The sequence below is a fragment of the Podarcis vaucheri genome, assembly GCF_965113315.1.
Source record: "Podarcis vaucheri genome assembly, chromosome: 14".
Lineage (NCBI taxonomy): Eukaryota > Metazoa > Chordata > Lepidosauria > Squamata > Lacertidae > Podarcis > Podarcis vaucheri.
Genome location: NC_138752.1, coordinates 53,531,664 through 53,559,583, shown reverse-complemented (window position 1 = coordinate 53,559,583; position 27,920 = coordinate 53,531,664). Strand labels below are relative to the sequence as shown.

At 48.7% G+C, this 27,920-nt stretch overlaps 1 protein-coding gene across 2 annotated transcripts in view; it reads right to left on the bottom strand.

The window, feature by feature from the left end:
• Nucleotides 1-17,174, bottom strand: part of FOXK1 (forkhead box K1) — an 81,400-nt gene extending 64,226 nt beyond the window's left edge. For both annotated transcript variants that reach the window (XM_082199746.1, XM_082199747.1), the window contains exon 1: nt 16,753-17,174. In XM_082199746.1, coding sequence (XP_082055872.1) covers nt 16,753-17,159 — 407 coding nt within the window. In that variant the 5' untranslated portion in view covers nt 17,160-17,174. The remainder of the gene's footprint in view (nt 1-16,752) is intronic.
• Nucleotides 17,175-27,920: the final 10,746 nt, after the last annotated feature.

The window sequence follows — 27,920 nt, the reverse complement described above, 5'->3', positions numbered from 1 at the left end:
GTGACTAAACCGCATATCATGAAGACCCTACAATCTCCACTGTCCTTCCTTCCAAGGAAGCCAACACCTGCCTAAATGCTCACGCTGCTCAGATATTGGGCTGGATTGCAACAATATTCTTGGAAATTGTGTGTGCAGCGGGGCACTTTTTTATTACTGTACGCCCCCCCCCTTAAAGTCCTCAGGCATTTTCAGGAGGAAAACGCAGTCATTTAAAGAGTCCAGTTCATAAAGTAGCTTAATAGCAAAATCTCCAAGGGAGAGAGGCATTGTGTTAGCATCTTTGCTGGATACACCAGACTGGTTTAATTGTTATGCAAATTACACTTGCTAGGCCATCAACTTTCTCTTAATGGGCCATTCATCACCGCAAAGTTTTCTTTGAAGGAAGCAGCTGCTCTCCCTCAGAGGTCCCCCCAAAACATCTTAGGTTTCAAAAAAAAGCAGCAATTTTGCCCTGGAGTAAAAAAACAACAAGAAACAGGAGAAATCTCAAGCTCACAAACTCATTCCACTCCCCCTAAGCATGGAGGGAAGTTAACTAACCATTAAATAGAGTAAAGGTTGCTAACAGCCTGATTCGCAAGTCAGTTAGTCCGAGCTACCTTGGCGAAGCTGCTGAAAAGCAAAAGGGAGCTGCACTGGCCTTTGGGAGAGACCCACACTGGGAAAATGCATTTATTGAAATTTGAAAAACAGAGTCTTTGAGTTCCCAACACTTCTTCATCAGGCTAGATAAAATAAAAAAATTCCTTCCAGTAGCACCTTAAAGACCAACTAAGTTAGTTCTTGGTATGAGCTTTCGTGTGCATGCACACTTCTTCAGATACACACCTTCATCGCCTTCATCAGGCTAGATCAGGGATCAGCAAACTTTTTCAGCAAGGGGCTGGTCCACTGTCTCTTCAGACCTTGTGGGGGGGCCAGACTATTTTTTTTGGGGTGGGAATGAACGAATTCCTATGCCCCACAAATAACCCAGAGATGCATTTTTAAATAAAAGGACACATTCTACTCATGTAAAAACACGCTGATTCCTGGACCGTCTGTGGGCCGCCGGATTGAGAAGGCGAATGGGCTGCATCCGCCCCCCCCCCGGCCTTAGGTTGCCTACGCCTGGGTTAGATCAACAGTAGCAAAGGCAGGAGAGCTAGAAAACTCAGGTACATAAGCGAATCGCCAAATGGCACCTTAAACCCAGATTGCGGTTGCCATAACACGGGCCTGTCCAACAGGTCGATCGCAATCTACTGGTTGATTGAGGGATGTCCCTGGTCGATAGTCGATCTTTGGACCCCCGTTAAATCTTCCGAAAAAAGTCCAGTAACTCTGGCTCCCTAAAAAAAGATCACTCCCACCCTGGCGCCTAGACATCTTCACTTGGTCACAAGTGGCTGATAGCCAGATGCAAAATGCGCTTGGCAAATTTCAAACGCTGCCAAGCGAAGATTAGAACCCTGGGTCTCCCACTCTAACCGCTACACAATGCTGTCGCTTTTTTATCTTGCCCTACTCTACCAAGGACCTGGGGTGAGAGCAACCGAGGCACAAGAGAGGGGTTCAGCAGGATGATGCAGTTGAAGTAACACTGAAACAATAACTGAGCAACTATCTGAAATATTAATTACCCTGCTAAGATTGGGGGGGGGGACCAACCCGCTTTTAATGCCTAATAAAAGTGAATGCCTCATAAGAAATTAACCACCATAAGGAATGTACAAGCACACTTCGCTGAACCGTTCCAGAGGCGGTCTTTAAACAGGAGATTGATGTGCAGGAGGCTTCGCGGATAATAGAAAAAAAGAACCATCATAAAAGCTTAGGCTGTGCCCTAACTCGCTTTCCAAGCCAATACTGCCTTGCAAGCCATCAACACAAACGTACATACCCAATTTGAATGGGAATTGCTTCTGCCCGCTGTGTAAACTTGCAATGGCTTCTTCAATCCAAGGAGACAGACCTGGGCATGTATACCAAAAATTTTCCCCCACCCTCTAGCTCCAAGTCAGTCTCAAACACTACCGCTTTGCAGAAATGCAGAAGGCGTGCTTTGGAAAGAGCAAGTCTGGAATCAAACCAAGGCACAATTTAGTAAGCTAAGGCTGAACTCCTAAGCGTTACTACCGTAGAATAAGTCCAAATGAATTCCATGGGACTCACTTCTGGGCAAACAGGCTCAATATTGTGCTGTAAGAGTGTTTTCAGGGACTTAAACCAATTTCGCCTGAAGATCGACGTGTACATAATGTCTTACATTAGCAAGAAGTAAAGCTTTGTTGTCCTTCTACACATAGTCTCCTGTTGACACGACATGAAACTTTGCTCCATCGAAAATGCAAGCAGAAGAGAAGGATGCATACAAAATCCTGAGGCTCCCCGTGGCTTGTTTGTGTAACGTTAAACCACGGTTTAGCGTTACAAGCAACACTAAACCATGGTTTAGAATTACAAACGATCCCGGCTCAAGAATATCCTCCAAGCAACTGGTCAGAACTTTTGACACTCTCTCTTCCCCCCAGGGCTTTTTTAAACCAGTCATCTAACCCGGCTATATGGGGGACCTCTTTGTCGGTAATTTTAACTCGCCGTTCTTGTAGATTCATCCGCCAGATTGTTTTAACAATATTCACGCATGACATGAGTGGCTCAAAGGAACTTTTCACTAAGGAATCCTACTTCAACACACTTTTTTAAATCAAACAGCCGAATAAAAAAGCTCCACCCCAGATAGAAGACTTGAAAAACCTGCCCCCGCCCCACAATCCAGCTGCACCCTCTCCTTTCCAAAACAGACCCAATCCAGAAAACTCTTCCTTGCAAAATCTGCCTGTTTAGATCTGGCGGCGAAGAAAGCTGTATTGTAACTTCCAAATAAATGTTTTAAAACAATAACAGTAACAATAATAAAGAAATGAATAATATCAATAATAATAAATTTCACTGCCAAAAAAGGGTGACTAGACAATCCGTTGGGGTGGCCATAACCTAGGTTTAAGGTGCCATTTGGTAATTAGCTTATATATATGAATTTCTAACACTGGCATGTATATCCCTGAACAGATTGACATGTATTTTAATATTTTGTTGGACGCCACCCAGAGTGGCTGGGGAAACCCAGCCAGATGGGCGGGGTATAAATAATAAATTATTGCTGCTATTCTTATTACTGTTGTTGCAAAGGAGAAGCTGATTTATTATCACCCCATTTGCGCTGGCAACTTGCAAAAGAAGCAATCTGATATCCCCCCCCAAAGGTTTCTTAAAAGTTGAACATTATCAAAGGGGCTACTTGACTCACACAGCGTGAATCTGTTGATTTCAATGGGTCTTCTTCACATCCAGAAGCTGCTCAGAGTCGCGTCCTTTGACATAGCAAGGCAACGGGAGCGCAGGGGAAATTCTCCAGCGCCTGCTCAAAAGCACACAAGGCATGTTTCTCGACTGCAGAGTCCACATTTCCACTTGGAACTGGAGACAGGAAGCTGGCTCCTCCACATGTGTGCAGCTGTAAGCCAGACAGGGATTGGCTCTGTGAGCGGATTTCGGGATACAGCATCCTTTGGGCTCCACAAACAGAAGAATACACAGACGCTGCTGGCTCGGAGGCCAAGAGACCGAGGCAGCTCCAAAAGAAGATTAACACACACACACACCGGGTGGTTTGATGTGGTGATGGGCATTTGGAGAGGTCCGTCCCAGAACAAACAGAGACGGCTAGAAACAGCGGCCCAGTTCCGAAAAATCATTTAACCACTAGTGAAAAGCTCTCGCTCTCTCCCTCTAAGGAATATTCCAAGCTTGGCAACCTCCAATTCCTACAGTTTCCAACAACTGTGCAGAAGAACATTACAACAGCTCCACCACTGAATGGAACCAACTTCTAATTCCACTTCCAGGCTGGCCCTCCGCCCACCCCCAGATGATACTGGGAAGCTTATAATAATAATATTATTTATTATTTATTATTTGTACCCCGCCCATCTGTCTGGGTTTCCCCAGCCACTCTGGGCGGCTTCCAACAAAGATTAAAAATACATCAAAATGTCACACATTAAAAACTTCCCTGAACAGTAAGGCACAGAGGCACCTTGCCCCTAATACAGTGGTACCTCGGGTTACATACACTTCAGGTTACAGACGCTTCAGGTTACAGACTCTGCTAACCCAGAAATAGTGCTTCAGGTTAAGAACCTTGCTTCAGGATAAGAACAGAAATCGTGCTCTGGTGGCGCGGCGGCAGCAGGAGGAGGCCCCATTAGCTAAAGTGGTGCTTCAGGTTAAGAACAGTTTCAGGTTAAGAATGGACCTCCGGAACGAATTAAGTACTTCACCCGAGGTACCACTATAGTTGCCCCTAAGACCAAATATTTACAGACACACTGCGTTGAAATGTGGCGATCATTTCCTAGGTGTCATGGCTGAACCCTAAGATTCCACATGGACAAAATCAACCTCCGTCTTTAAAAAACTACGGTTGGAATAAACCTATTCAAAATAAACGATTGCATATGTTTTGCAACCTGCCCGCCAATGCTTTTGGTTGCAGGGTTTTTGGTTCCAACTCCCCTTTCTTGCGCCCAAATGAAATGAGAGCTAGGATCGTGCTAACAGGCGCACAGCTTAATCAAGCTGAACTGGATAGTCATCTTCAAGACCCCACTCCAGGTCTGCGCTAGGAAACAAACCACTTCAGATTCCTATAAGACAAGATCTGCATAATACTTGAGAAAGTGTTTCACATTCCCGGGCACGTACGTCACTTTCAAGGTGGCCGGCCACATTTTTCCACCTTGCTCTAGGGCATCTTCCTGTGCTCCAAAAGTTTTTGGACTACAACTCCCATAAGGCCCTGCAAGTGTTGGCTGGAGCTGATGGGAGTCGTGGTCCCAAACATCTGGAAGGTGCCAGGTTAGGAAAGGCTGCTCTAAAGCTTCCCTAAACTTTATAAATAATGGTCAAAACAAGGATAAGAGCTGCTGTTAGGCAAAGAAATAACAATACGTCTTCTGTCTAAAAACGCAGCGTAAAAAAATGAACAGGACTTCCTCCTCACTTGTTCTGTCTGAAAATGTGAGCCATCCTCTTCCAGAACAGTTTTTAAACGTTCAGGCAGCCAGATCTATGCCAGATCCCTCTGTTGTTTACACCAGGGGTGGCAAACTTCCAAGAGACTGCGATCTACTCATAGAAATAAAAACTGGCAGTGATCTACCCCCCTTTTTAGGGGTTCAGGTCAAAGTTGTTGAGCTTTCTTTAGGGAGGGGAATAGCCCCGTTTTACTGGGGTTTGGTAGGCATAGATTGCTTAGCTTTTTGGGCGGGCGCAACATTTTTACATTATTTTGGGGTCAAAGAGAAATAGCAACTCACTGAAGGATCACTGGGGGGAAAACAGCCTTGGTTTGTAAACTTTCGTATTTTTTTGCTCTATAAGACGCACCCGGCAATAAGATGCACCTAGTTTTTAGAGGAGGAAAAGAAGAAACAAGAAAGCAAAGCAAAGCCTCTTGAGCGAAGAGGGAGGAGCGCTCCCACTGCGCTCCAGAGGCTTTGTGTGGCTATCCCTGAAGCCAGAAGAGCAAGAGGGATTGGTGCACACCGATCCCTCTTGCTCTCCTGGCTTCAGCGATAGCTGCGCAGCCTGCATTCGCTCCATAAGACGCACACACATTTCCCCTTACTTTTTAGGAGGGGAAAAGTGCATCTTATAGAGTGAAAAATAAGGTGCGTCTTCCGTTCTCCAACAATGGAGGGGAGGGCGAGGGGGCAGGGCCAGAAGGGGGCCAGCGATCGACTGTGATCGACCAAAAGCTCACAGGGATCGACCAGTAGATCGCAATCGACCTGTTGAACATCCCTGGTCTACACCTCCCTGGTCGAAGCTCACACTGTAAGCACCTCGGGGCAGAAATCTGCCTTGATTTTTTAGAAGAGCTCAGCCATGGCAAAGTGCAAAATGCACTCGCAGGGTGCACCACTAAGAACATGGGGCATGATCCAAGCAGAAATAGGCTCTTTTACGCCCGACCGATACAGCAGGAAATATTTAAGTCGATGCTTAGCTCTCCATCAAAGTCAGCGGTGCAAAAGCTAATGGCTAGAATACGTCGGGGGTTTGTTTTAACAGACACGCAGCAGACACAGGAGGGGAAATGGAAGATGATTGAAATTTTGCTACTTGAGCTTCTGTTGTGTAGTTGTAGAAAACAGAACAACAGAGGAACTTGAGTTTAGGAAAAAGGTGTGTTAGAAACAGCTCTGGTTTTGCACTGGTGGTTATGTGGTGAAAGTAGTTCCTCAGAGAACGGGCCTTGCTGTTTTCTCTTACCCTGGGCATGCACAAAAACAAATGCACACACACACATCCTGATAATGTTGTTTTAACCGCAAGAATGGAGCGTCCAAGTGGTTTGTGAGATCATCAAAACACAAGAGCGCAGAAGCCACAACGAGCCTTTGGCAACGACGAGAGCTCAGCCCTGCAAATTAGAAGATTGCATGAGTGACTTCGGGCTTTCAGATACTTGCTTTTTAATGTCAAAACCGTAAAGAAAGGGAATACGAGGCTAGCTCTGGCTTGCAAAACTGGCCTTTGCATTGTTATCGCCGCTACTACCACTGCTGCTATTGCTGCAAACACCACACCTGTCCTCCCTAAGGACCCCAGGATGGCAATGTCATCAATATGGTGGCCTGAGAGTAAGGAATGCCCTAAGATAAATCTGGCACAGGTGTGCCTCGTACCTGCACTGTCAGCTTCCGTCACATGCTGAAGCCTCTTCACCATTTGACACCTGATGCATACACACAAAGGACCTCCCCTAATCTTCTGTTTTGCAAGTTGTTCTAATTAATTTTAATGCTTGCACTTTTACATCGCTGCAACCAGTCCCAGGGCGCTATTGTGAAGTGCAGGTTAGAAACCCAAGCGGCAGTTAACAATATCGTCTGCATTTTTTTGAATCCCTGAATAGAAAGCTTCTGCCAACCTAGCAGTTCGAAAGCACACCAGTGCAAGCAGATAAATAGGTACCTGCTTCCTTACAGCAGCCATCTGCAAACTGGTGCCCACCATGCTGACTGGGGGCGGATGCGATTGGCGGTCCACATTGCCTGGAGGCCACCAGTTTGGGTCAAGCAAGCGGATAGCCAACCCCCCCCCCCCATTTTAAAGAAAAAGTCCACACTGCAGCAATCTACGATCCAAGTTTAGGAGCACTGTGCGTGCTCCTTCCACACAAATCTACAAATGATATAGAGTTAAACTATAGACTTTTTCATAGACATCTGAAGGCAGCCCCCCCCCCCCACGTCTGGAAACTTTTGTTGTTGCTTTCCCTCTGTTTTTGGTTCCAGAGCCTGTGACATACTTTATCCTTGCAGCAAAAGTGGCCAGCATCTTCTCAGTGTGTTTGGTGGAAATGAGGGTTAATGAAAGTTGGGATTCTCAGAAACTCCTCACTCACTGCACGCCACAGAAACAGATCTCTTTCGAGAACTGACAACGTTGTCCTACCAGAAAGTGCATTTCTGGTTAATCATCTGTGCTTTCACTTCATGACCTGCCTTCAACCTGAGCTGGCTTAGCCCTGATCGCAATGACCCCTGTGAAACAGCCTCCCTATCCGTCACTGGGCGATGGTGCTTTAATTATTTTTCACAGTTGCGCTGTCTCATCTGCGAAGTGGACACAAATCCTGCAAACGACACAGCTGCGAAAGACGAGCCTACTCCTTGCCGGCGACATTCTGTCTGAAGCAGAGCATAAAGCATAAACCCTCGTGGAAGCAACACAGGAGACCCGGCGAAGTTTCCAGCAAGCTATAAAAACTCTCCTCTATCCAGAGGCACAACTCTTTCCAGGAGGGAAGGCCCAAAAATAATGGCATTCTCTTAATGGAGCCAATGTAAACTTTAAACATTAGAAGGCAGAGGAGAGGGACCTATGAAGCACATTTCCTAAAGCTTTGCCACTTTTTGTGTGTGCAAATAATTCAGACTTGTGGAGCAATTCTCAAATACAGTGGTGCCTTGGTTTACAAACAGTCTGGTTTGCATACGTTTTGGATTACAAACACGTCAAATCCGGAAGTTTGCAAACTTATTTTGGATTGCAATCCATTTTTTTGGATTACAAACAAATTTTTTTTTTGAGGCCCCATTGGCAAAAGCGCACCTTGAGTTAGATCCTGTTTTGGTTTACAAACGGACCTCCGGAACGGATTATGGTTGTAAACCAAGGTACCACTGTACTTCTGCAGACTCTGAATCCTATTTGAAACAGAAATGGCCGGCTTGTAACATCTCACAAGTGCGCATACGATTCAGAACGTATTTCCAGTAGCAATAAAAGCATAGGGTTTGGGGACTGGAACATGGGAAGCTGCCTTATACTGAAGCATACTATTGTTCCATGTAGCTCAGTACTGTTTACACTGGCTGGCAGCTGCTCTCCGAGACTTCAGGCCGGAGTCTCCCTCAGCCTTCTGCTTGCAACGGAGAAGCTTTGCCACAGAGCTACAAGCTCTTCCCCTAAACGATATTCAATATTTTCATATTCAATATTTAGCCGGAGGAATTAAGATTGTGCCAGAAGTATGTAACTTGCCAGTTTGCAAACCGGGCCAAATATTCTCAGGCGGACACAGCCAGCAGATGCCAGTACAAAACAAGCAGCATCCATGGAGATAAAATTGCCCGACTCGGGTTCAAACCCCTCCTTCGTCCCGGGGGCATAAAACGGCTCGGGTGACACAGAGCCTGAACGGCAGTCCTTGCAAATGCAAAGATGCCACCGGCTGTTATGCGATGATATAGTCTTCGCCTATCTCTCTCTCTCTCAGCTCTGACTTCCAAGCTGTGCAAAAGAAGCAATCGCTTATGTCAGAGCTGCAGTGAATTGTACTTAATGCTCGTATTTTCAGGTGGACTCAGTGGCGCAGGGTGCCTCCCATCACTTTGGCTGGTGGCCAAGCTACACCCCAATCTGGACAGGGATAGCCTAACTTCTCTGCTCTGCGCACCTCGAGGTTAGACTACTGCAACGCGTTCTGTCTGGGGCTGCCTCTGGAGTCGGTTCGGAAACTTCAGCCGCTGCAGAATTTGGCAGCCAGGCTGCTCATCAGAACAAGACAGTTTGAACACATGACATCTGACTGCACTGGCCGCCAATTCATTTTCGGGCCCAATTCACAGTGTTGGTTTGGACCTATAAGGCCCTAAATGGCTCAGGAACGCGATACCTCTGGGACCGTCTCTCTCCGTATAAACCAGGCATCGGCAAACTCCGGCCCTCCAGATGTTTGGCACAACAATTTCCATCATCCCTAGCTAACAGGACCAGTGGTCAGGGATGTTGGGAACTGTAGTCCCAAACATCTGGAGGGCCGGAGTTTGCCTATGCCTGATATAAACCGTCCCAACTCTGCCCTTCCTTGTGTGCTTCTTCCATGAGAGGTCAGGAGGGTGGCAACATAAGAACAGGGCCTTTTCTGCAGTGGCTCCCCACTTGCAGGATGCTCTCTTGCCTGGCACCTTCCTTAAACACCTTTAGACGCCTGGCAAAAATATTCCTCTTCAACCAAGCCTATGGCTGATTAACATCTTATACCCCTTTTAAAAGTGTTTGTGGGAGGGTGAGCTATTGGTTTGTTGTTGTTCTTGCTTTTATCATGTATTTTGTGTTTTCCTATTGTATTTTTATGTTGTGACCCCCCCTGAGATCTGCAGGTGAAGGGTGGCAGACAAATTTAATAAATGTTGTTATAGTTTAGTCGTTTAGTCGTGTCCGACTCTTCATGACCCCGTGGACCAGAGCACGCCAGGCACTCTTGTCTTCCACTGCCTCCCACAGTTTGGTCAAACTCATGATGGTAGCTTCGAGAACACTGTCCAACCATCTCGTCCTCTGTCGTCCCCTTCTCCTTGTGCCCTCCATCTTTCCCAACATCAGGGTCTTTTCCAGGGAGTCTTCTCTTCTCATGAGGTGGCCAAAGTCTTGGAGCCTCAGCTTCAGGATCTGTCCTTCCACTGAGCACTCGGGGCTGATCTCCTTCAGAATGGAGAGGTTTGATCTTCTTGCAGTCCATGGGACTCTCAAGAGTCTCCTCCAGCACCAGAATTCAAAAGCATCTATTCTCCGTCGATCAGCCTTCTTGATGGTCCAGCTCTCACTTCCATACATCACTACTGGGAAAACCAAAGCTTTAACTATACGGACCTTTGTCGGCAAGGTGACGTCTCTGCTTTTTAAGAGTACAACTACTCATAAAGTTGTACTAGTAGCAGTTGTACTGCTCCTAATACAACTACCTGTAAAGCGCATTAAGAGTTGGTTCTGCTGCTGCTTGATGAGCGAGCAACGGCATTCGGGAGCACAGGAAGAGGCTTGCAGGATCAGGTCCCGAACTCACCCAGCAAGGCATCCTGTGTCCCACTGGGACCAACCAGTTCCTTCTGGGAAGCTTACGAGAAGGGCGTTGCAGCCAAGAGAGCTCTCCCTACTCCTCCTCCTGGCAAAAATCCTTGAAAGCGTTGTTGTGAGTGGCATCTGGAAACAAAAGCCACACACACAAAGGCACATGACGAACCTAAAAAGTGACAAAGCTGAATTCCCACGCTGCTTCCCCCCCCCCTCCTTCCAGCGTCGGATGCAACAGGTACGTACAAATTTACTCTGCATCAACCGAGCTCCTCGCAAGCAAACTTCATTTGGCAAACCATCTGCGGCTGAGGGAACATAAAGGCTGCAAAGAAACATTTCTGCAGCCGAGGCCTAAATGCTCGCATGCCCTAAAGAACACAGGAAAAACTGGAACTGTTTACTTCGCAGGAACTGGAGGGCAAATTCCATTCAGGAAAAAAAGGGGGGAGAGTTGCATCATCTGTTTTACAACTCAGAAAGGGAGGGGCGTGCCGTTTATTTACTGTGATCATAAACAGTGGCCGAGAAGACATTTTATTGTTCAGGGTTCCCTGCAGCATGCAAGACAGTGTACATTAAGACCCCCTTTCTCCTTTAAGCGCTTGGAAGGAGAAAGGATTTCTCCAACCACGAGTGAGAGGCTGTCTCTTTTCGCTCTCCTTCCATTTGGCAACGACAACTGCAATTCGGTAAACGAAATAACAAGGTACACAAGAGCTTATGGGAAAAGTACAAGAATGCCCCCAGCTCCCCGAGAAAAGGAATTGGAGGGGGAAGGAAAAGAGAAAGCAGCTTGTTTTACAAGCAGAAATTAATTATACTGACATAGTCCAAGGGTATAGCCTTCGAAAAAGGAAAACATTTCAAAGCCCAAATGCCTCAGAGGAAGCAAGCGGCTTGGGATTTATAACGAAATTACTAAACACAAGGAAAACAGCCGGCAGAAAAAGCAACTTATTAAAAAAAAGAACGGATCTGCTAGATACGAGGCTGGTGAGCAAGAGTAGTGCCCTTGGGTCTGCGGGGAGGAAGAGAAATTGCATTATCCTCCACCCCCAGAATGGAGGACGTCAAGTTTTAAGGCACCTTATAATAATGGCACATCAAAGCAATGCTGTGCATGTGGGGAGATGTTAGAAAGTGGCATTTTGACAGATGGACACTTCATGCCACTATGCCAGGGGTTTTCCTAAAAAAACGACAACAAGCCTCTCTGCTGTCAAGGAACAACAGAATCAGCGCTTGTCTTCTGGTCCACAACAGTAGCAAACACAGAGAAGAGGAAAGATTCTGGGGCAAGTCCCTGGGCACACGCTGGGCTCAAAGGAAGCACGTGCCAAACGTTTTGGGTCTTGTCACTGCCCTGAATGAGCTGGGGCGCACAACTTAGCTGTGATTCCTGTCCTGATGATTCTTGGGGTCCCTTCTAAAAGTCTAAGATTCCACAGTGCCCACACCATGCCACCTTCCTCCAAATGCAACGCAATATAATTTCCCCATTTAATCCGGATTTTACCATTACTGCAAAAAACAAACAAACAAACAAACAAACAAACCAGGAAGTTTTTTAAAGCATACATGCAAAAATTGTAAATGTAGGTTGAATGGAGTGGCATTTGGATGAGAAACGCATCATGTCAACACTATGGAAAAACGTACAGGGAGGAGCAGAATGAAGGCCACAATCCAGCGCCACGAAGGAGCACGCTGCTTTCAAGGAACTCCAGAGGTTTCCTGGGCTACAGCTTGGAAACCACTGCAATGGACCCGCCCCGTTGGGGTGGGACGCGACACTGACGCGCAACACAGTCCAAGAGCGTATCATGGCTGCACAGGAAGAAGACGAGAAGGAACTTGCTTGTACCCCAATCACTAGTGGAGGATTCCCTATCAATAACCAGGTTCCCAGATCATCTTGCTGCAGGGAGTGAAGATGCAGCTTCTCCTCTAACTCCCAACCTCCATCAAAAGCCTCTGCTCTGCTCTTGCAGGACCACGTGGGATTCCTAGGCCATGATTTGGGTGCCCTACTGGAAAACAAACCAACCAACAAGAGACTGCAATTTTGTACGGATGAAGTTTCTCCAATCTTGGCAGGATCAGAGAAAGAGGAACATGTTCACACGCATAACTCGTCCGTTCTTTGTGGACCAAGGTGCTTCCCATCTCCTTTGGCAAAGTTTGCCCCTGGGGCAGGCCCACAGCTGTCGCTCTGCTTTTTCCATTAGTGGAACCTTATCCTCACCCCCCAGAAAGCCAATATCCCTCAGGAATCTCTCTCTCCCCCATGGCGCAGGGAAACCCAGCCCAACTCGGGAGTATTGTCATATACAGTTTAAGGAGCTAACCAACTGTGCTCTTCAGTCCAAGAAACAACTGGCTTCTCCATCTTGCCCCGCTGTTCCCCAAGGCGTCCTTTTCCTACTTCAACTTTCCTCCAGGTCCTTCTCGTTTCTTTGCCCCAAATGTCTCAGCTGTGTTTGCAAGCCATGGTTTACAGAACATGGAAATGGTGTGCTGAGTAAACACTGGGCAGCCGCCTTCCCCTCTCCTCCTAAGCACAGAGCCAGGAGGGCTTCTGGGGAGATTAGTTTCGCTTTCAAAGAATGCCGGCTGAATCTTGGATGCTAGTCAGCTAAACAAGGCAGGTTCATAACTCCCTGGTTTGAAGTTGGCACGTTTTAAACTCACCGGAGTTCATTGGCAGCCAGCATTGGTAGGACACCATATTCTCCACAAATGGCACTAACCTCGGCAAAAGCCCATCATGCCAGCCAATTTGGGAGGACGGGAAATGCACAAGCCCAACATTTTGCTTGCCCTTCCTGTAGCTCGTCCGCACAATGCTAAACGACGGTTTATCGTTACGTGCGAATGCAACCACTGTGTTCGCCACAGATTGCCTGGAGCAGGTCTTGGAAAAGAAGTCATCTCCTGCTTCAATGGCAGAATCCTTCCCTTTCTAATGTCCATATGGTCTCTGGGCTTCATCAGATAAAAACCGCCATTTCCCTCAGCTAGCTCACAAAGCTCTGGCTTGTCTCACCGTCTCCCATCCCAAACAACTCTTTTTGTGGGTTGGTTTGAAATCCTTCTGTTAGCGCTGAAATTTATCGCAGATGTAAGTTTGGGTCCCTCTAACCAGCGATGGCCAAACTTGACCCTCCAGCGGTTTTGGGACTACAACTCCCATCATCCCTAGTTAACAGGACCAGTGGTCAGGGATGATGGGAACTGTAGCCCCAAAACCGCTGGAGGGCCAAGTTTGGCCATCACTGCAACTCATCTCTCAATTGCAGGAACGATCAGAGATGTGAGGGCGTCGCAATTCAAGATGGCGCCCCACAGCCATTATGAGCTGCGTAGACCTTAAAACTCCGACAATGAGTTAAGGGCACCGAAATGAACATCTGTGCCAAATTTCAGCTTTAACAGATGCATTTCAAATGAAAATAACTTTCTCTTCGAGGGGAACCCCGTTTCCACACATCTGCTTCAGGGCACACTGTCTTGCTCAGACGGGGAGCTCAACAGACACCTGCCTCCTCAAAATCCCAAATTTGACCCCCAGGGCGTCCTGCCTGCTCCCCCCCCCCAAGAAGGCAGTCTGTCTCTCTCTCTCTCACCATCCCAGGAGGAATCCCCTTTCAAGATGAGGGAGCTGGGCCCTGAGCCATTTCAAAAGAAAAGAAATTAATAAGAGAACAAACAAGGCGGATTCAGGGATCAATAGGGATGATTCCGTCCCCCAGAGCTCCATCTTCCAATGCTTTTCCTGTACTCTGTACTTATCCACTCGTAATCATTTTTCTTTTTACTGCTGACGGACCATCGCCAACCCAGATTATTTCCTATTTGTCTCAACCAACACCCCGCCTCAGAACCTGCTCAAACTCCGTCCCGGAGCATGCAGCAAGACAAGAGGGCTCTGAGGCATGTGCAGAGTCCATTTCCTCCACCACGGAGCAACTTCAGAGAGCCGGGTTTCCATGTGGACAGGCAGGCCTCCATCCCATCGCCAACTTAGTGCCACTCGCAGATCCTACTTGCCCATCTCAGGGCAGGAGGCGCAAGGAAACCCATTTGTCAGTGGGCACAATTCAGCTCTGGGACCTATTAATTATCAGGTGACCGCAAGGGGAAATTCGCCTGAGATCAGAACGATCCGAGTTTTGCTCACCAACTCAATTCCTAGGATGGGGGATCCTGCCCCCAACATTCTCCCTCTCTGTCCCGCGGCCGTCTTTCCCCCCACCCTGCTCGAATGGAGACACCCACACCTATGTACCTGGGTCCCCCTTTCTCAGAGAAAGATCCCTTCTCTCTCTGCAAACCCATAAGTCTTCCCTCCACACCTTAAACCACATATGGGGTTCCCCCTTTTCAAGGCAGAAACCCACACTCGACTCTCTTTCGTCCCCCCAGTTTTCCAAGCCCAACAACTTTCCTTTAGAGTAGGTGTGGGTTTTCCATGCCAAAACACACACAAACGCAGAAATAGTTTGGGGTTCCCCTTCAGAAGGGGCATCTCAAGACCTGCCAAACCCACCCCAGAGAGGGCTCCCCTTGACCACGGCTTGCAAACCCACCCTCCTACGTCAACCCCCTCCCAAGTAGGTTCCCCTTTCCCAAGACCCCCAAACCCCGCTTTTAAAAGTCCGTATATTTTCAGATTTTCTTGATTTGAGATTAGTTATGTCCTGCCTTTCAGGATACAAATTATCCTGGCTGCTTGCCATTAATGAGATTATTTTAGGGGGGAAACCGCATGGAAGGCCTGTCTGACCACCTACATGTATGTAAATCCCCCCCCCCCAAGTTGGGGGATGCCCTTCTGTTCCCCCACCCCCATTCCCAAGACCCATAAAACCCACGTGTGGCACCACCTGACAAGAGTCATGGGGTTTCACTCCCACAGAGGGGTTCCCCCCCCCCAGACAAACACCCTTTTCTTAACACCCAAACCCACGTGCGAAAGTTTCCTTCCTCCTGTTCCTCGCCCCCTCCGCAAGACCGATTCAAACCACATGCAAGCGCTCCTTGTCAAACACACACACAGCGGCTGAATTCTATTTTAATGTACATTTCTTTTCTTTTTTTAATGCTTCTCCTTCGTTGGCCACCTTGGGCAGACTTGGTCCAGCAAGGCGGCCTGAAAATATTTTCAAAAATAAAAATACACACTCGCCCGCAGGGTAACTTTCAGGCTGGGGATCCCTTTCTGAAGACCTGTGAGACTGACACATGAAAACTTGCCATAATAATAATTTTATTATTATGTACTCTCAACGTGGGGCTCGGCTTCCTTCTCTTCCCCACCCCACCCCCTGGATGAAAGGGAGTCAGGAGTCTTCTCCTACACTGTGATGGGGGCCCCACACACCCCTGTGGGGGTTACCAGATTTTTTTCAATGAATCCAGGTACACTTTTCAATTTCTGTGCATGGGGATGGATTTTGTCAGGGGTAAATCCAGGGACTGTCCCTGGGAAACGGGGATGTCTGGTAACCTTACTCCAGGTGGGGTGGGCATTAACCCCGCTCCCTCAAAATGGGGTCCTCCAATTCTCTTCCCCAAAACCCATTTATTAATACACAATACACATAAATGCCCACACCTAAGCGTCCCATCTCCTTCCCTCAACTGTCTTTCTGAAGACCCATTAGCCCACACGCGGGTTTTCCCTGCCAATAGACACAAGGGACACCTGTGGGTCTCCCCCTCAGGACTGGCACCCCCTTTCCACATAAGCTTTCCCCCCACCCTCAGGGGGGCTCCCCTTCCTTCACCCTCCCACAGCCTCTCTTCCCAGGACCTGTTCATGCGCATGCGCGGTTTCCCTTGCCTAGGTGTACATGGTGTTTATGTTGGGGGTGTTAACCCTCGTGGGTTAACATCCCACCACCACAAATTCTCAACACACCTCATCTGTGGGTTGCATCAATGCTCACCCCTACAACACAGCTTACACATGGATCTCCCACACCCCCATGGCCCAGTCTACATGCAGGTCTTCCATGCCTCCATCCCCACAACCAGCCTATACACGTGTGTGTGTGTGCCTGCACACACCCACCCCACAACCCAGCTTATACACCTTTCCCTAACCCCCTTCCCCACGAACCAGCGTATGCATGTGCTTCCCTAACCCAGATCCCCACGACCCAGTCTGCCCGCGCGTCTCCTTAAGCCCCATCCTCACGACCCAACTTGCCCGCGTGTCTCCCTAAGCCCCACCCACCCCGCAGCTTGCACGCCTGTCCTCCAACCCCAAATCCCCGCACGCCAGCCTGCCCCCCCGCGCGCGTGTCGCCCATTCCCACGACTCACTGCGGGGGCAGCTGCAGGGCCGGGCCTCCCCTCCTCTGGAAGGCGCCGTCGACGAAGACGCCGTTCTTGCCCAGGCAGCGCAGGTAGAAGTGGGGCGCGCGGAAGGAGAGCTCGAGGTGGCGGCGCGAGATGAAGCTGGAGCGGCCCATGTTCACGTCCACGGCGCCCTGCGACGAGTTGCGCCCGATGGTCACCGTCGCCTGGCGCATCACGAACTCCACGTCGCGGCCCTGCAGGCGCGCCAGGGCCGACGGCACGGCCAGGGGCAGCGCGGGCGGGATCGGGGCCGGCCCCGGGGGAGGCGAGGCGGAGGGCGCCCCGGGAGGCAGCGGCGGCGAGGGCGCGGCGCGCTGCAGCGCCAGCAAGGCCCTCGCGCCGGGCCCGTCCTCGCCCGCGGCTGCAGCCATCTTCGCGGCGGCCCAGGCAGGCAGGCAGGGGCGGCCGCCGACTACGCACCGCCGGCCTCCGGGGCGGGGCCGCGGGAGGGGAGGCGGGCAGGCGGACGGGCGGGGAGAGAGGCCCGGGCTGCCCAGGCGGCGCGCTCGCAGGCCGTGATCGGGAGACGGGGCGCACGGGGTCCGGGGCGCTTCTCTCCTTCGCAATCCCCTCCCTCCCCGACTGCCTCCTCCTCTTCCTCCAAAGACCTGGCAGTGGGGTGAAAACACACCCACACGCAGCGCCCTGGGGTGGGGGAGCTGCAAAAATTAAGGGAGGCGCACGGGTTCGGGGGCGTGCGCTCCCCAAAGACAGGGCAGCGCGCGTAAAGGCGCACGCTCGGAACGGGGGCGCACGGCTTCGGGGAGCAAGGGCCACTTTGCGCTTGGTCTGGCTCTGCCCCACAAGTCGTCTTCCTCTCCCGACCCCAAGGCAACGCTGGGGGGGACGGGACGGGACGCAGAGGCGCTCGCTCTGCACCCTTGGGTGGGTACGTGGGGGAGCAGCCGCCGGGCCAAAGGGGCGCGCAAAGGTTGGCGTGGCAGTGTCGTCGATTTCTTCCTGCCAGCGCCCCGGTCCAAAAGCAGGGCGACGCACGCGGAGGTGCTCGCTGTCATGCCCCTGGGGTGGGTGAAGGGGGTTACAGAGTTTGGGTGAAGGTGCCCTTTTCGCAGGGTGCCTCCCCGCTGTTATTTCTCCCTTTCCCAAAGGCGTGGCGACGCGGGTGAAAACACACCGGGGCACTCGCTTAATGCCCCCGGGTTGTGGGTGCTTTTGCAAGGGGAAAGGGGTGCCGCGTTGGGGTGCCAGTGCCCGTTCCGCAGAGCGCCTCCTTCCTCCCCGCGCCACGCTCTCCCTTCCGCTTCCTCCTTCCCCTCTGCAAAGGGACGGCGACATGGGAAGGAAAGGCGCATAAGCGCCCTCGTGCAAAGGGCGGAAACCGGACGGGGCAGCGCCGCGAACCGCGTGGCACGGAAAGCAAACAAAAACAAAAGTGCGCGCGCAAACATGTGCGCGCCGCGCCCTCCCCTTCTCCCTTTGCAGTTCCGTCTCTGGGCCGGGGAGGAGCCGTGCAAAAAATAAAATAAAAAGTGCGTGGGTGCTCGTGCAACGTTAGGAGACGGGGCGTGTCGGCGCGTGAGAAACGGGTTTGCATGGGAGCGAAGAAGGCGCTTGAGCAAGGGTTTTTTTTGGGGGGGGTAGAGCACGTGCTCGCCCTTCGCTCTCCATTGCAGGCAGCTGTTGGGGTTTTTTTTTATTTCAAAAGGCAATGGGGTAGGGGAGCAAGGCGAGGGCGGTACTGCACAACGCTCTTGGAAGGGAGGGTTGCGGCCGCGGAAGACGAGCACGGCGGGGCTGGCTGCTCTGAGCCCCGGGTGCGAAGCCATCCAGTCCCCGGTGGCAGAGAGGCGACGCGGAGATTGCAGTCAGAAGGAAGAGTTCAGATGGTACCTGGTTGTGCATCAACCTGACACGATAACGCCCCCCCTCCCGCACTATGCATTTAAAGAGCTACGGTGCCATTTTAACTGTCATGGCTTCTACGGGAACTGTAGTTTGCAGAGGGTGCCGTGAGTTGTTAGGAGGTCCGTCTTCCATACCTGCCAACATTTCTCCACTGAAAATGGGGACATCTAAGGGAAAGTGGGACATTCCAAGATCAAATGAGAAACTGGGGCGGCTTCTCTAAATCAGGGACATCCTTGGAAAATAGGGTCACTTGGAGGGTCTGCTATTCCCCTCACAGAGCTAGCATTCCCAGTGCTTACCTGGGAAGAGGGATTGAGCGTTAAACCACTCTTAAGCAGAGACATCACCTTGCCAACAAAGGTCCATATAGTTCAAGCTATGGTTTTCCTAGTAGTGATGTATGGAAGTGAGAGCTGGACCATAAAGAAGGCTGATTGCCGAAGAGTTGATGCTTTTGAATTATGGTGCTGGAGGAGACTGCAAGAAGATCAAACCTCTCCATTCTGAAGGAAATCAGCCCTGAGTGCTCACTGGAAGGACAGATCCTGAAGCTGAGGCTCCAAGACTTTGGCCACCTCATGAGAAGAGAAGACTCCCTGGAAAAGACCCTGATGTTGGGAAAGATGGAGGGCCCAAGGAGAAGGGGACAACAGAGGACGAGATGGTTGGACAGTGTTCTCGAAGCTACTAACATGAGTTTGACCAAACTGTGGGAGGCAGTAGAAGACAGGAGTGCCTGGCGTGCTCTGGTCCATGGGGTCACGAAGAGTTGGACACGACTAAACAACAACAACAACAAGTTTTGTAGCTCTGTGAGGTCTCAACAACACATTATGCTTCATAAACGATTGTTCCCAGGTATTTTGCAAACGAAGCTCACACAGACATCCTGCTTGCCTTTCTCTTGTTGGAGACCGATTGCAAAAGGGTTGATAGGCTTGGAGTTGCGAACATCAATGCATCCCCTCACAAGACACAGTGGTGACAAGACACAGTAGTGACTGAGAAGCAGCAGGAAGGAATACACACTGCCGTTGTGGCGCTTGAAATGCCCAGAGGCAACTTCCAGCACTAAAATTCGTACAATGCTTATTGTAGGAGTAAGTTTGTGGAGCTGTGTTGCTTGTTTGTATAGCAATATGACATATCAACGTGCACAGACCTGGAATGACATAAGCAACAAACACAAGGGCTTTGCCCCAAGGAGATTGCAATCTAAATACAATAGCAGTACAATGTTAAGAAGCAAGGTTAGTCTGCCCAAATGCAGCCTCAGATAAAGGCAGCCTGATTCTAAACATGTTTACGTAGAAGTAAGTCCAGATATTTTCAGTGGGACAGGGAAACCAAATCGGGGGTTTAGGATTAGGATTTCAGGTGGGTGCCCCCTTGCTGATTTTTTCTTTTCTTTACATGCCTTTAAAATATTTTATATAACTTACCATATTTTTCGCTCTGTAGGATGCACTTTTTCCCCTCCAAAAATGAAGGGGAAATGTGGGTGCGTCCTATGGAGCGAATGCAGGCTTTCGCTGGAGCCTGGAGAGTTCCTGCCAGGCTCCGAAGGCTTGCGGATAGCAGCCTGAAGCCCGGGGAGCACAGCGCCAACTCCCGCTGCACACCCCGGGCTTGCGGATAGCAGCAGCGAAGGTGAGGCAAAGCTCGGGCTTCCCCCGCCCCGCGGCTAAAAAGGGAAGCCAAGAGAGCCAGCGGGATGGATCCCACTCGCTCTCTTGGCTTCTTTGCTCTTTGGGGCTGGGGGGGATAAATTTTTTTTCTTTATTCCCCCCCCCCCTAAAAACTATGTGCGCCTTATGGTCCGGTGCGCCCTATGGAGCGAAAAATACGGTATATCCAGCCCCCTTGTCATAATCGATCTCAGGGCATGCCATAGTGATGTAAAACACAGCAAATAATCACAAGACAACAACACAATTAAGAAATACGGTAACAATAACTAATCCATCAGTCAATAATTAGGATCAGTACAGCCATGCCAATGTATGGGCAAGGCATATAACCTCACTCGCCCAATACAAAAAAAGAGAATTTTAAATGGGGCTGGCATATAAAACAAGGCAGCCATCAATATGCAACACGACACTTCTACATGAGAAGGGGAAAGAGACAGGCTGTTGCCCCAAGAGCTTTCGGTTTAAATAACAACAGTAGAGAGAATAAAGAATAAAGTCAACAAAGGCTTTGCTTGCTTCTGGGAAAACATGCCTCGTGTTGGGAGGGGGGTGAGGTTCTGTGCCATAGAAATGATGAGAGTTGTTTGGCAGGTAGGCAATCGGCAGGTTCAGCTCCCCGCCCAGGCCGTGTCGCGAAGCATGCACTGTAAGCAGCTCAGGTCTTGTGTCTGCCACCAATTCATGGAGTGGCCTTGTGGAGACCTCTCTCTCAAGCCTGTTGCAAATGCTAGTTCTGTATTATATTTATTATGTCCACCAGCTTTGCCCTCCAGGAAGCTCAAGGTGGTGGAGATGGTTCTCTTCCTCCCCCGTTTTGTCCTCACAACAACCCTGTGAGGTAGGTTGGGCTGAGCGACACTTCCAAGGTCGCCCAGTGAGATTCATGGCTGAGCAGAGAATTCGAACCCTGCTCTTTCACGGGTACTCTGAGCGTTGCATTACGCCGGCTCTCTTTATTAGTGGCAAGATCGGCTTCTGCAAAGGAGGGGGCCTCTTCTGTGGTGGCTCCCCAAATCTCTGGAATGCCCACCCTAAGGAAGACAAATACCTCAGGTCTTACGGGCTTTATGGCACAAGATTGTACCATCTTCCTAATTGCTCAGCTGGCATTTTAAGTAATTAGATGGTTGGTCAGTGTTGGTTGGTTGGTTTTAACTATGTTCTATTATTTTTAAAACTTTTTGGGTGTGTGGGTGTGTGTGTGTGTGTCCTATTTTGCTATGCTTCCTTGTTGTTTTTAAATTGTTTTTAAAAATGCGTGGGGGAAAAAATTATTTGCACTTTTGAACGCAAGCCACCCTGGAATCTTCTGGTCAGGGGTGGCTAAGAAATAGTTGATGAAATTAATAAAATTCAGGCCTGCCCCAACTGCAAAATGGGGTAGGAGGTTTGTAACCTAAAATTTTCACTTTGATTGCTATCTTGTTGCTGTTCCATTATTTATTAAATTTGTAAACCTCCCTTCATCCGAAGATATCAGGGCGGTTCACATCACTTCAAATACTCCCGAGGCTGCAGTACCTGTCAGGGAATAAGTTTTGTGGAGTACAGAAGCCACCAGAAACATTCTGCTACATTCTAGTGTTCAAAAGGTTATCAGGTCTCCCTACGGCAGAGAGAGCATAGCTCTTGTTTTCCTTCTATGCTTTCTCTGGACTTCAAGGCCATTTGCTTCGGAGACAAGACTATATCAACTTGTCTGCCCGGGGTGCCCCGTTATTCTCTCTTTCTCCTCCTGCTATTCTGTTCTCGCTTTCATTTTTGCATTTATATTCATGTGGTGCAATTCTTTTTACTCCTGGAAACCAGGTTTGCTCTAAATGAGCTGAGCTTTGCCTTGCTAGGGAGCCAGCAACAAACTCTGTGATTTATGCCTTAGCGAATCTTACGAAAGACATTCTTGGCTGCCTGGGTCTTGTTGGAGTTCAAGCAAAGTTCTGCTACTCTGCTAAACAAACAAGCTTGGGGCACTAGTTCTCGCCGTACCCTGCCTCACAATGTGGTTGTGGGGATTGAATCTATATCTAATCTGTTGTGATGCCCACCAGCAAGCGGGTGAGGCTGACTATCGCAGGGGCCAAGGCTTTTTTGGTGGTGGCCCCCACAATTGCAGAATACTCTCCCAGGTGATATTAAACAGATCTCATATTGGCTATTTTCAAATGTGTCTTAAAAACCTACCTTTTTATCTTGACTCGCTAACTGAGGCTGGGGATCTGGTTACACGGCTGGGCTTACGCTGTATTTTTTATGATGGAGGGACAGCAACAATTTTATTATTTATACCCCACCCATCTGACTGGGTTGCCGCCAGCCACTCTGAGCAGCTTCCAACAGATATAAAAACATAATAAAACATTAAACAAAAAAACTTCCCTATACAGGGCTGTGTTCAGATGTCTTGTAAAGGTTGCAGAGTTACTTATCTCCTTGGCTCGGGGCTTGCATAAAACAGGATTTTTGTTTTGTTTTGTTTTTAGATCTTTAGAGAGGCTATACAGTACTTTGTGAGGAATGTTATTCCTGCAAGACAGTGTAGAAATTTACACTGGTTTTTTGTATTATTTTATTTTATTTTAATATTTTTTAAAGAATATTACAAGGAAATGAGTTAAGAAGAAAAGAAAGAAATACAAAAAAACATTTTAAAAGGTAAAGGAAAACAATCACAACATGACCAGAAAATATAATTAAGACTACAGAACCATTTACATATCTGTTATATAGCTCTGTGAATTTATGAAATAAAGTTATCACTGCACCTGTTTTATTGGGCAAACTTAACTTGTAACTGAATTTGGAACAAAAGCAACAAAGGGCCGTATTTGTTAGGGGATGCACTTTTGCAGACGGCACTTTCTCAATGCCATAACCCAGAGCTTTGCAAACTCCGCCTTGCATGGTACCAACATGAAAAGTTTGGAGAGCTCTGCCCTAACACATTTGTTGGTGGTACGAGACTTTTTCTTGGTTTGTTTTCTGCGGCAGCCCGTTTGACACAGCTCGCCCTCTGGGATGCTGGATTTGTGCTGATCAACCGACAGCCTGGGAGCCACACCGGGGGGGGGGGATTAAAAGGTGGCAGCGCTCCCAGCCTAACATTCGCATCTTTCCCCGGGCAGGACTCATGTTGCTTTTAATAGATGCCCAAAAGGTAGACATAAACAGGAGACGCTCGCTTGCCAACCATTTCACTGCAAAAAGCTGTTCTTCGATCTGTGCCATAAAAACACAGGAGCCCTGGCAGGAGGTAAAAGCTGTCCCAGTCTCTTAAGCTCCAGCATCTTAGTGTGCAAAGCTTGTACCTGGATGCAGCGGCACATGCCGAAGTGCTCAAAACTTATCTATCCAAGCGCCTTCCTTAGTCCTCTCCAGGCTGGGAATAGGATGCTTTTCAGGTATGTTGAAAGCAGAAGCTTGTACCAAACGCACAGCCCGAATTGTGCGTAGAAGGAGGCCTATTTCGTCATGGGCGATCCTGGGCACATGGGAGCGGTGGTGCAGTAGAATGCAATTTCTTTCTTTCCAGTCGTTCTTACCTTCCTTTTACCGTCAGCTCTCATGTTGCTCATGCAAGCCTTTGTTTGTGCTTACCTAATCGCATCCGTGAGTGTCAGGACATGAAATTGTAAGCAGGATGGGTTGAGAGGAAATGGAAGCATGTGGGAGCATGCAGGAGTGGATGCAAACATGAGCAAGCCGCTGCTTTTGTTCCTAAAATGGCCTTCCCCCAAGCTTCCTCTGGAGGTTTCAGACTACGACTCTTATCAGCCCCAACCGGCACCAGAACCTAAGAAGAGGCCTCTGGGTCAGACCCGTGGCCCATCTAGTCCATCACCCTGTTCTTGCCAGGTGCTCCAATGGGAAACCTTCAAGCAGGATTTGAACACAAGACCACTCTCCTTCTTGGGTATTCAGGGGCATTGCTGATTCTGAGCAGGAAGGCAGAGCAGAGCTGTTGTGGCCAGGAGCCTTCGATAGCAGTCTCCTCCATCCACGTTGTCGGCCATCGCCGCCTCCTTTGGGAGCGAGTTCTGAAGTTTACATGTTGTGCGATGAAGTTCTTTATCATCATCATCATAATTTATACCCCGCTCATCTGGCTAGGTTTCCCCAGCCACTCTGGGCGGCTCCCAACAGAATATTAAAAGTGCAATAAAACATCCAACATTAAAAAACTTCCCTAAACAGGAATCTGTCCTGAACTTTGCAATATTCAGCTTCGTTGCATGTCCACTGTTCTGAGAGGGATTTGGTGCTTTCAGAAAACAGCCAGTCCGTACTGTGCATAGCCTATTTCTGCCACAAGTTAACAGAACCATTCTTCTGAGCTCAGTCAAGGAGAGATGATTTCCAGAGGGCTTGTCCACCTGGAACAGGGGTCAGCAAACTTTTTCAGCAGGGGGCCGGTCCACTGTCCCTCAGACCTTGTGGAGGGCTAGACTATATTTTGGGGGGAAAATGAATAAATTCCTATGCCCCACAAATAACCAAGTGGTGTATTTTTTAAAAAAGCACACATTCTACTCATGTAAAAACACCAGGCAGACCCCACAAATAACCCAGAGATACATTTTAAATAAAAGGACACATTCTACTCATGTAAAAACACGCTAATTCCTGGACCTTCCGCAGGCCGGATTTAGAAGGCGATTGGGCCGGATTCGGCCCCCGGGCCTTAGTTTGCCTACCCATGACTTGGAACATAAAAAATACATTTTTTAAAAAACCCCGGGAATATAGCCCAACCAGGAGAAGGAAAGCTCTGATCCTAAACCTCTGCTGGCTTGCAGGATATCTTTAGGAGAAGAAAGAGCTAAGGAGGAAAACCTAGAATCATAGAATCATAGAGTTGGAAGAGACCACAAGGGCCATCGAGTCCAACCCCCTGCCAAGCAGGAAACACCATCAGAGCACTCCTGACATATGGTTGTCAAGCCTCTGCTTAAAGACCTCCAAAGTAGGAGACTCCACCACACTCCTTGGCAGCAAATTCCACTGTCGAACACCTCTTGCTGTCAGGAAGTTCTTCCTAATGTTTAGGTGGAATCTTCTTTCTTGTAGTTTGGATCCATTGCTCCGTGTCCGCTTCTCTGGAGTAGCAGAAAAAAACCTTTCTCCCTCCTCTAGTGACATCCTTTTATATATTTGAACATGGCTATCATATCACCCCTTAACCTCCTCTTCTCCAGGCTAAACATGCCCAGCTCCCTTAGCCGTTCCTCATAAGGCATCATTTCCAGCCTTTGACCATTTTGGTTGCCCTCCTCTGGACACGTTCCAGTTTGTCAGTGTCCTTCTTGAACTGTGGTGCCCAGAACTGGACACTACTCCAGGTGAGGTCTGACCAGAGCAGAATACAGTGGCACTATTACTTCCCTTGATCTAGATGCTATACTCCTATTGATGCAGCCCAGAATTGCATTGGCTTTTTTAGCTGCCGCGTCACACTGTTGGCTCATGTCAAGTTTGTGGTCAACCAAGACTCCTAGATCCTTTTCACATGTACTGCTCTCAAGCCAGGTGTCACCCATCTTGTATTTGTGCCTCTCATTTTTTTTTGCCCAAGTGCAATACTTTACATTTCTCCCTGTTAAAATTCATCTTGTTTGTTTTTGCCCAGTTCTCTAATCTGTCAAGGTCGTTTTGAAGTGTGATCCTGTCCTCTGGGGTGTTAGCCACCCCTCCCAGTTTGGTGTCATCTGCAAATTTGATCAGGATGCCCTTGAGTCCATCATCCAAGTCGTTGATAAAGATGTTGAATAAGACCGGGCCCAAGACAGAACCCTGTGGCACCCCACTAGTCACTCTTCTCCAGGATGAAGAGGAACCATTGATGAGCACCCTTTGGGTTCGGTCAGTCATCCACTGAGTGGTAGCATAGTCAAGACCGCATTTTACCAGCTTCTTTACAAGAATATCATGGGGCACCTTGTCAAATGCCTTGCTGAAATTAAGGTAGGCTACATCCACTGCGCTCCCTTCAACCTACACAAATCCAGAGTCCATTCCCTAAGACGGCTGGATGGCGCCTTGTATGCCTCCTTCCAGTAACAACTGCAGCCAGGCTGGTGCCCAACATATTGATTTGATTTCCTTTGGACCCCATCAGCGAGGCTGAGAGGGAGGACTTGTCATCTAGGCAGCCCTGGACACACTGCCCAGGTTTGTGCCCCGGGAAGGTCACTCTGATGCTGTTAACACAGTGGTTTGACTTCACCCCCAGAGGCTTACTCCATTGTCTCTTGAGACGGATGGAAGCCAACAGCAAATCTCTTCTAGTTTGTTGCAACAAACACAGCAAAAGACTAGCAAATTTATTCTATAAGTTTCAGTCCTCTACTTCATCAGATACATGAGGTGCTCTCCTGAGTTGCAGGTCTCTTCTCTCTTTGGCGATCCTTCGTAGCTGAGTAAGATTGTCTTCCATGAACACGGTTTTAACAATGAGTCCGTAAGTGACTGTGGAGGCCAATTCTGGACCCACACGTCCTTCCACAGTGGGGACATTGGTTTCCGGGTGGGAGTTGATCGCGGTGTGGATGTGCCAAGCATGCCTTCCTCTTAGCATGTTTCTCCCTTGCGTCCTGAGTTCGAGTGTCTTCAAAGTCTATGACGCCTTTGGTAAAGGGTGTTCTGCAATTGGAGCGCTCGCAGGCAAGTGTTTCCCAGTTGTCAGTGTTTATACTACATTTTTAAAGATTTGCCTTGAGACAGTCTTTAAACCTCTTTTGTTGACCACCAGCATTACGCTTTCTATTTTTAAGTTCGGAATATAGTTGCTTTGGAAGACGATCATCAGGCATCTGCACAACATGACCAGTTCAACGAAACTGATGTTGAAGAATCATCGCTTTGACACTGGAGATCTTTGCTTCTTCCAGTACACTGGCATTAGTTCGCCTGTCTTCCCAAGTGATGTGTAGAATTTTTCGGAGACACCGTTGATGGAATCTTTCGAGGAGTTGGAGACGGCGCTTATAAGTGACCCATGTTTCACAAGCATACAGTAAGGTTGGTAGTACAATAGATTTGTAAACAAGCATTTTGGTTTCCCTCAAACACTCTGCACTTCAATCGGGAGAAAGCCGCACGTGCAAAGCTCAGACAGTGCTGGATTTCGGCATCAATGTTGGCCCTTGTGGAAATGTAAGACTGCCCAGGTAGGAGAAGTGATTGACATTTTCCAACGTTACACCATTGAGTTGTAGACATAGACTGATGCTTGTGGGTGAGGAGAGGTCAGAAGGAAACAGCATGCAGAAAATTATGGGCTGGGATAATTATTTTATTAACAGCGGCTATTCACATTAAAAAACCCAGTTGTTGGTGTTTTGGCAATCCAATTAACACACACAGGGTGGATCCACACACAGGGGAAAATCCACTATAAGTCAGAAATTAAATCATAACAAAAGAAAAAAAAATGCTATGGAAAATAGCATAGATTTTTTTTTTTACTCTCCGTCGCCATCTGGTGTGGTATGTTTATAACACATTCAAAACACTGTTTTTTGACTAATGCAGCTGAGTCCCTAGTGCAATGAAAATACACAGTCCTGATTCACT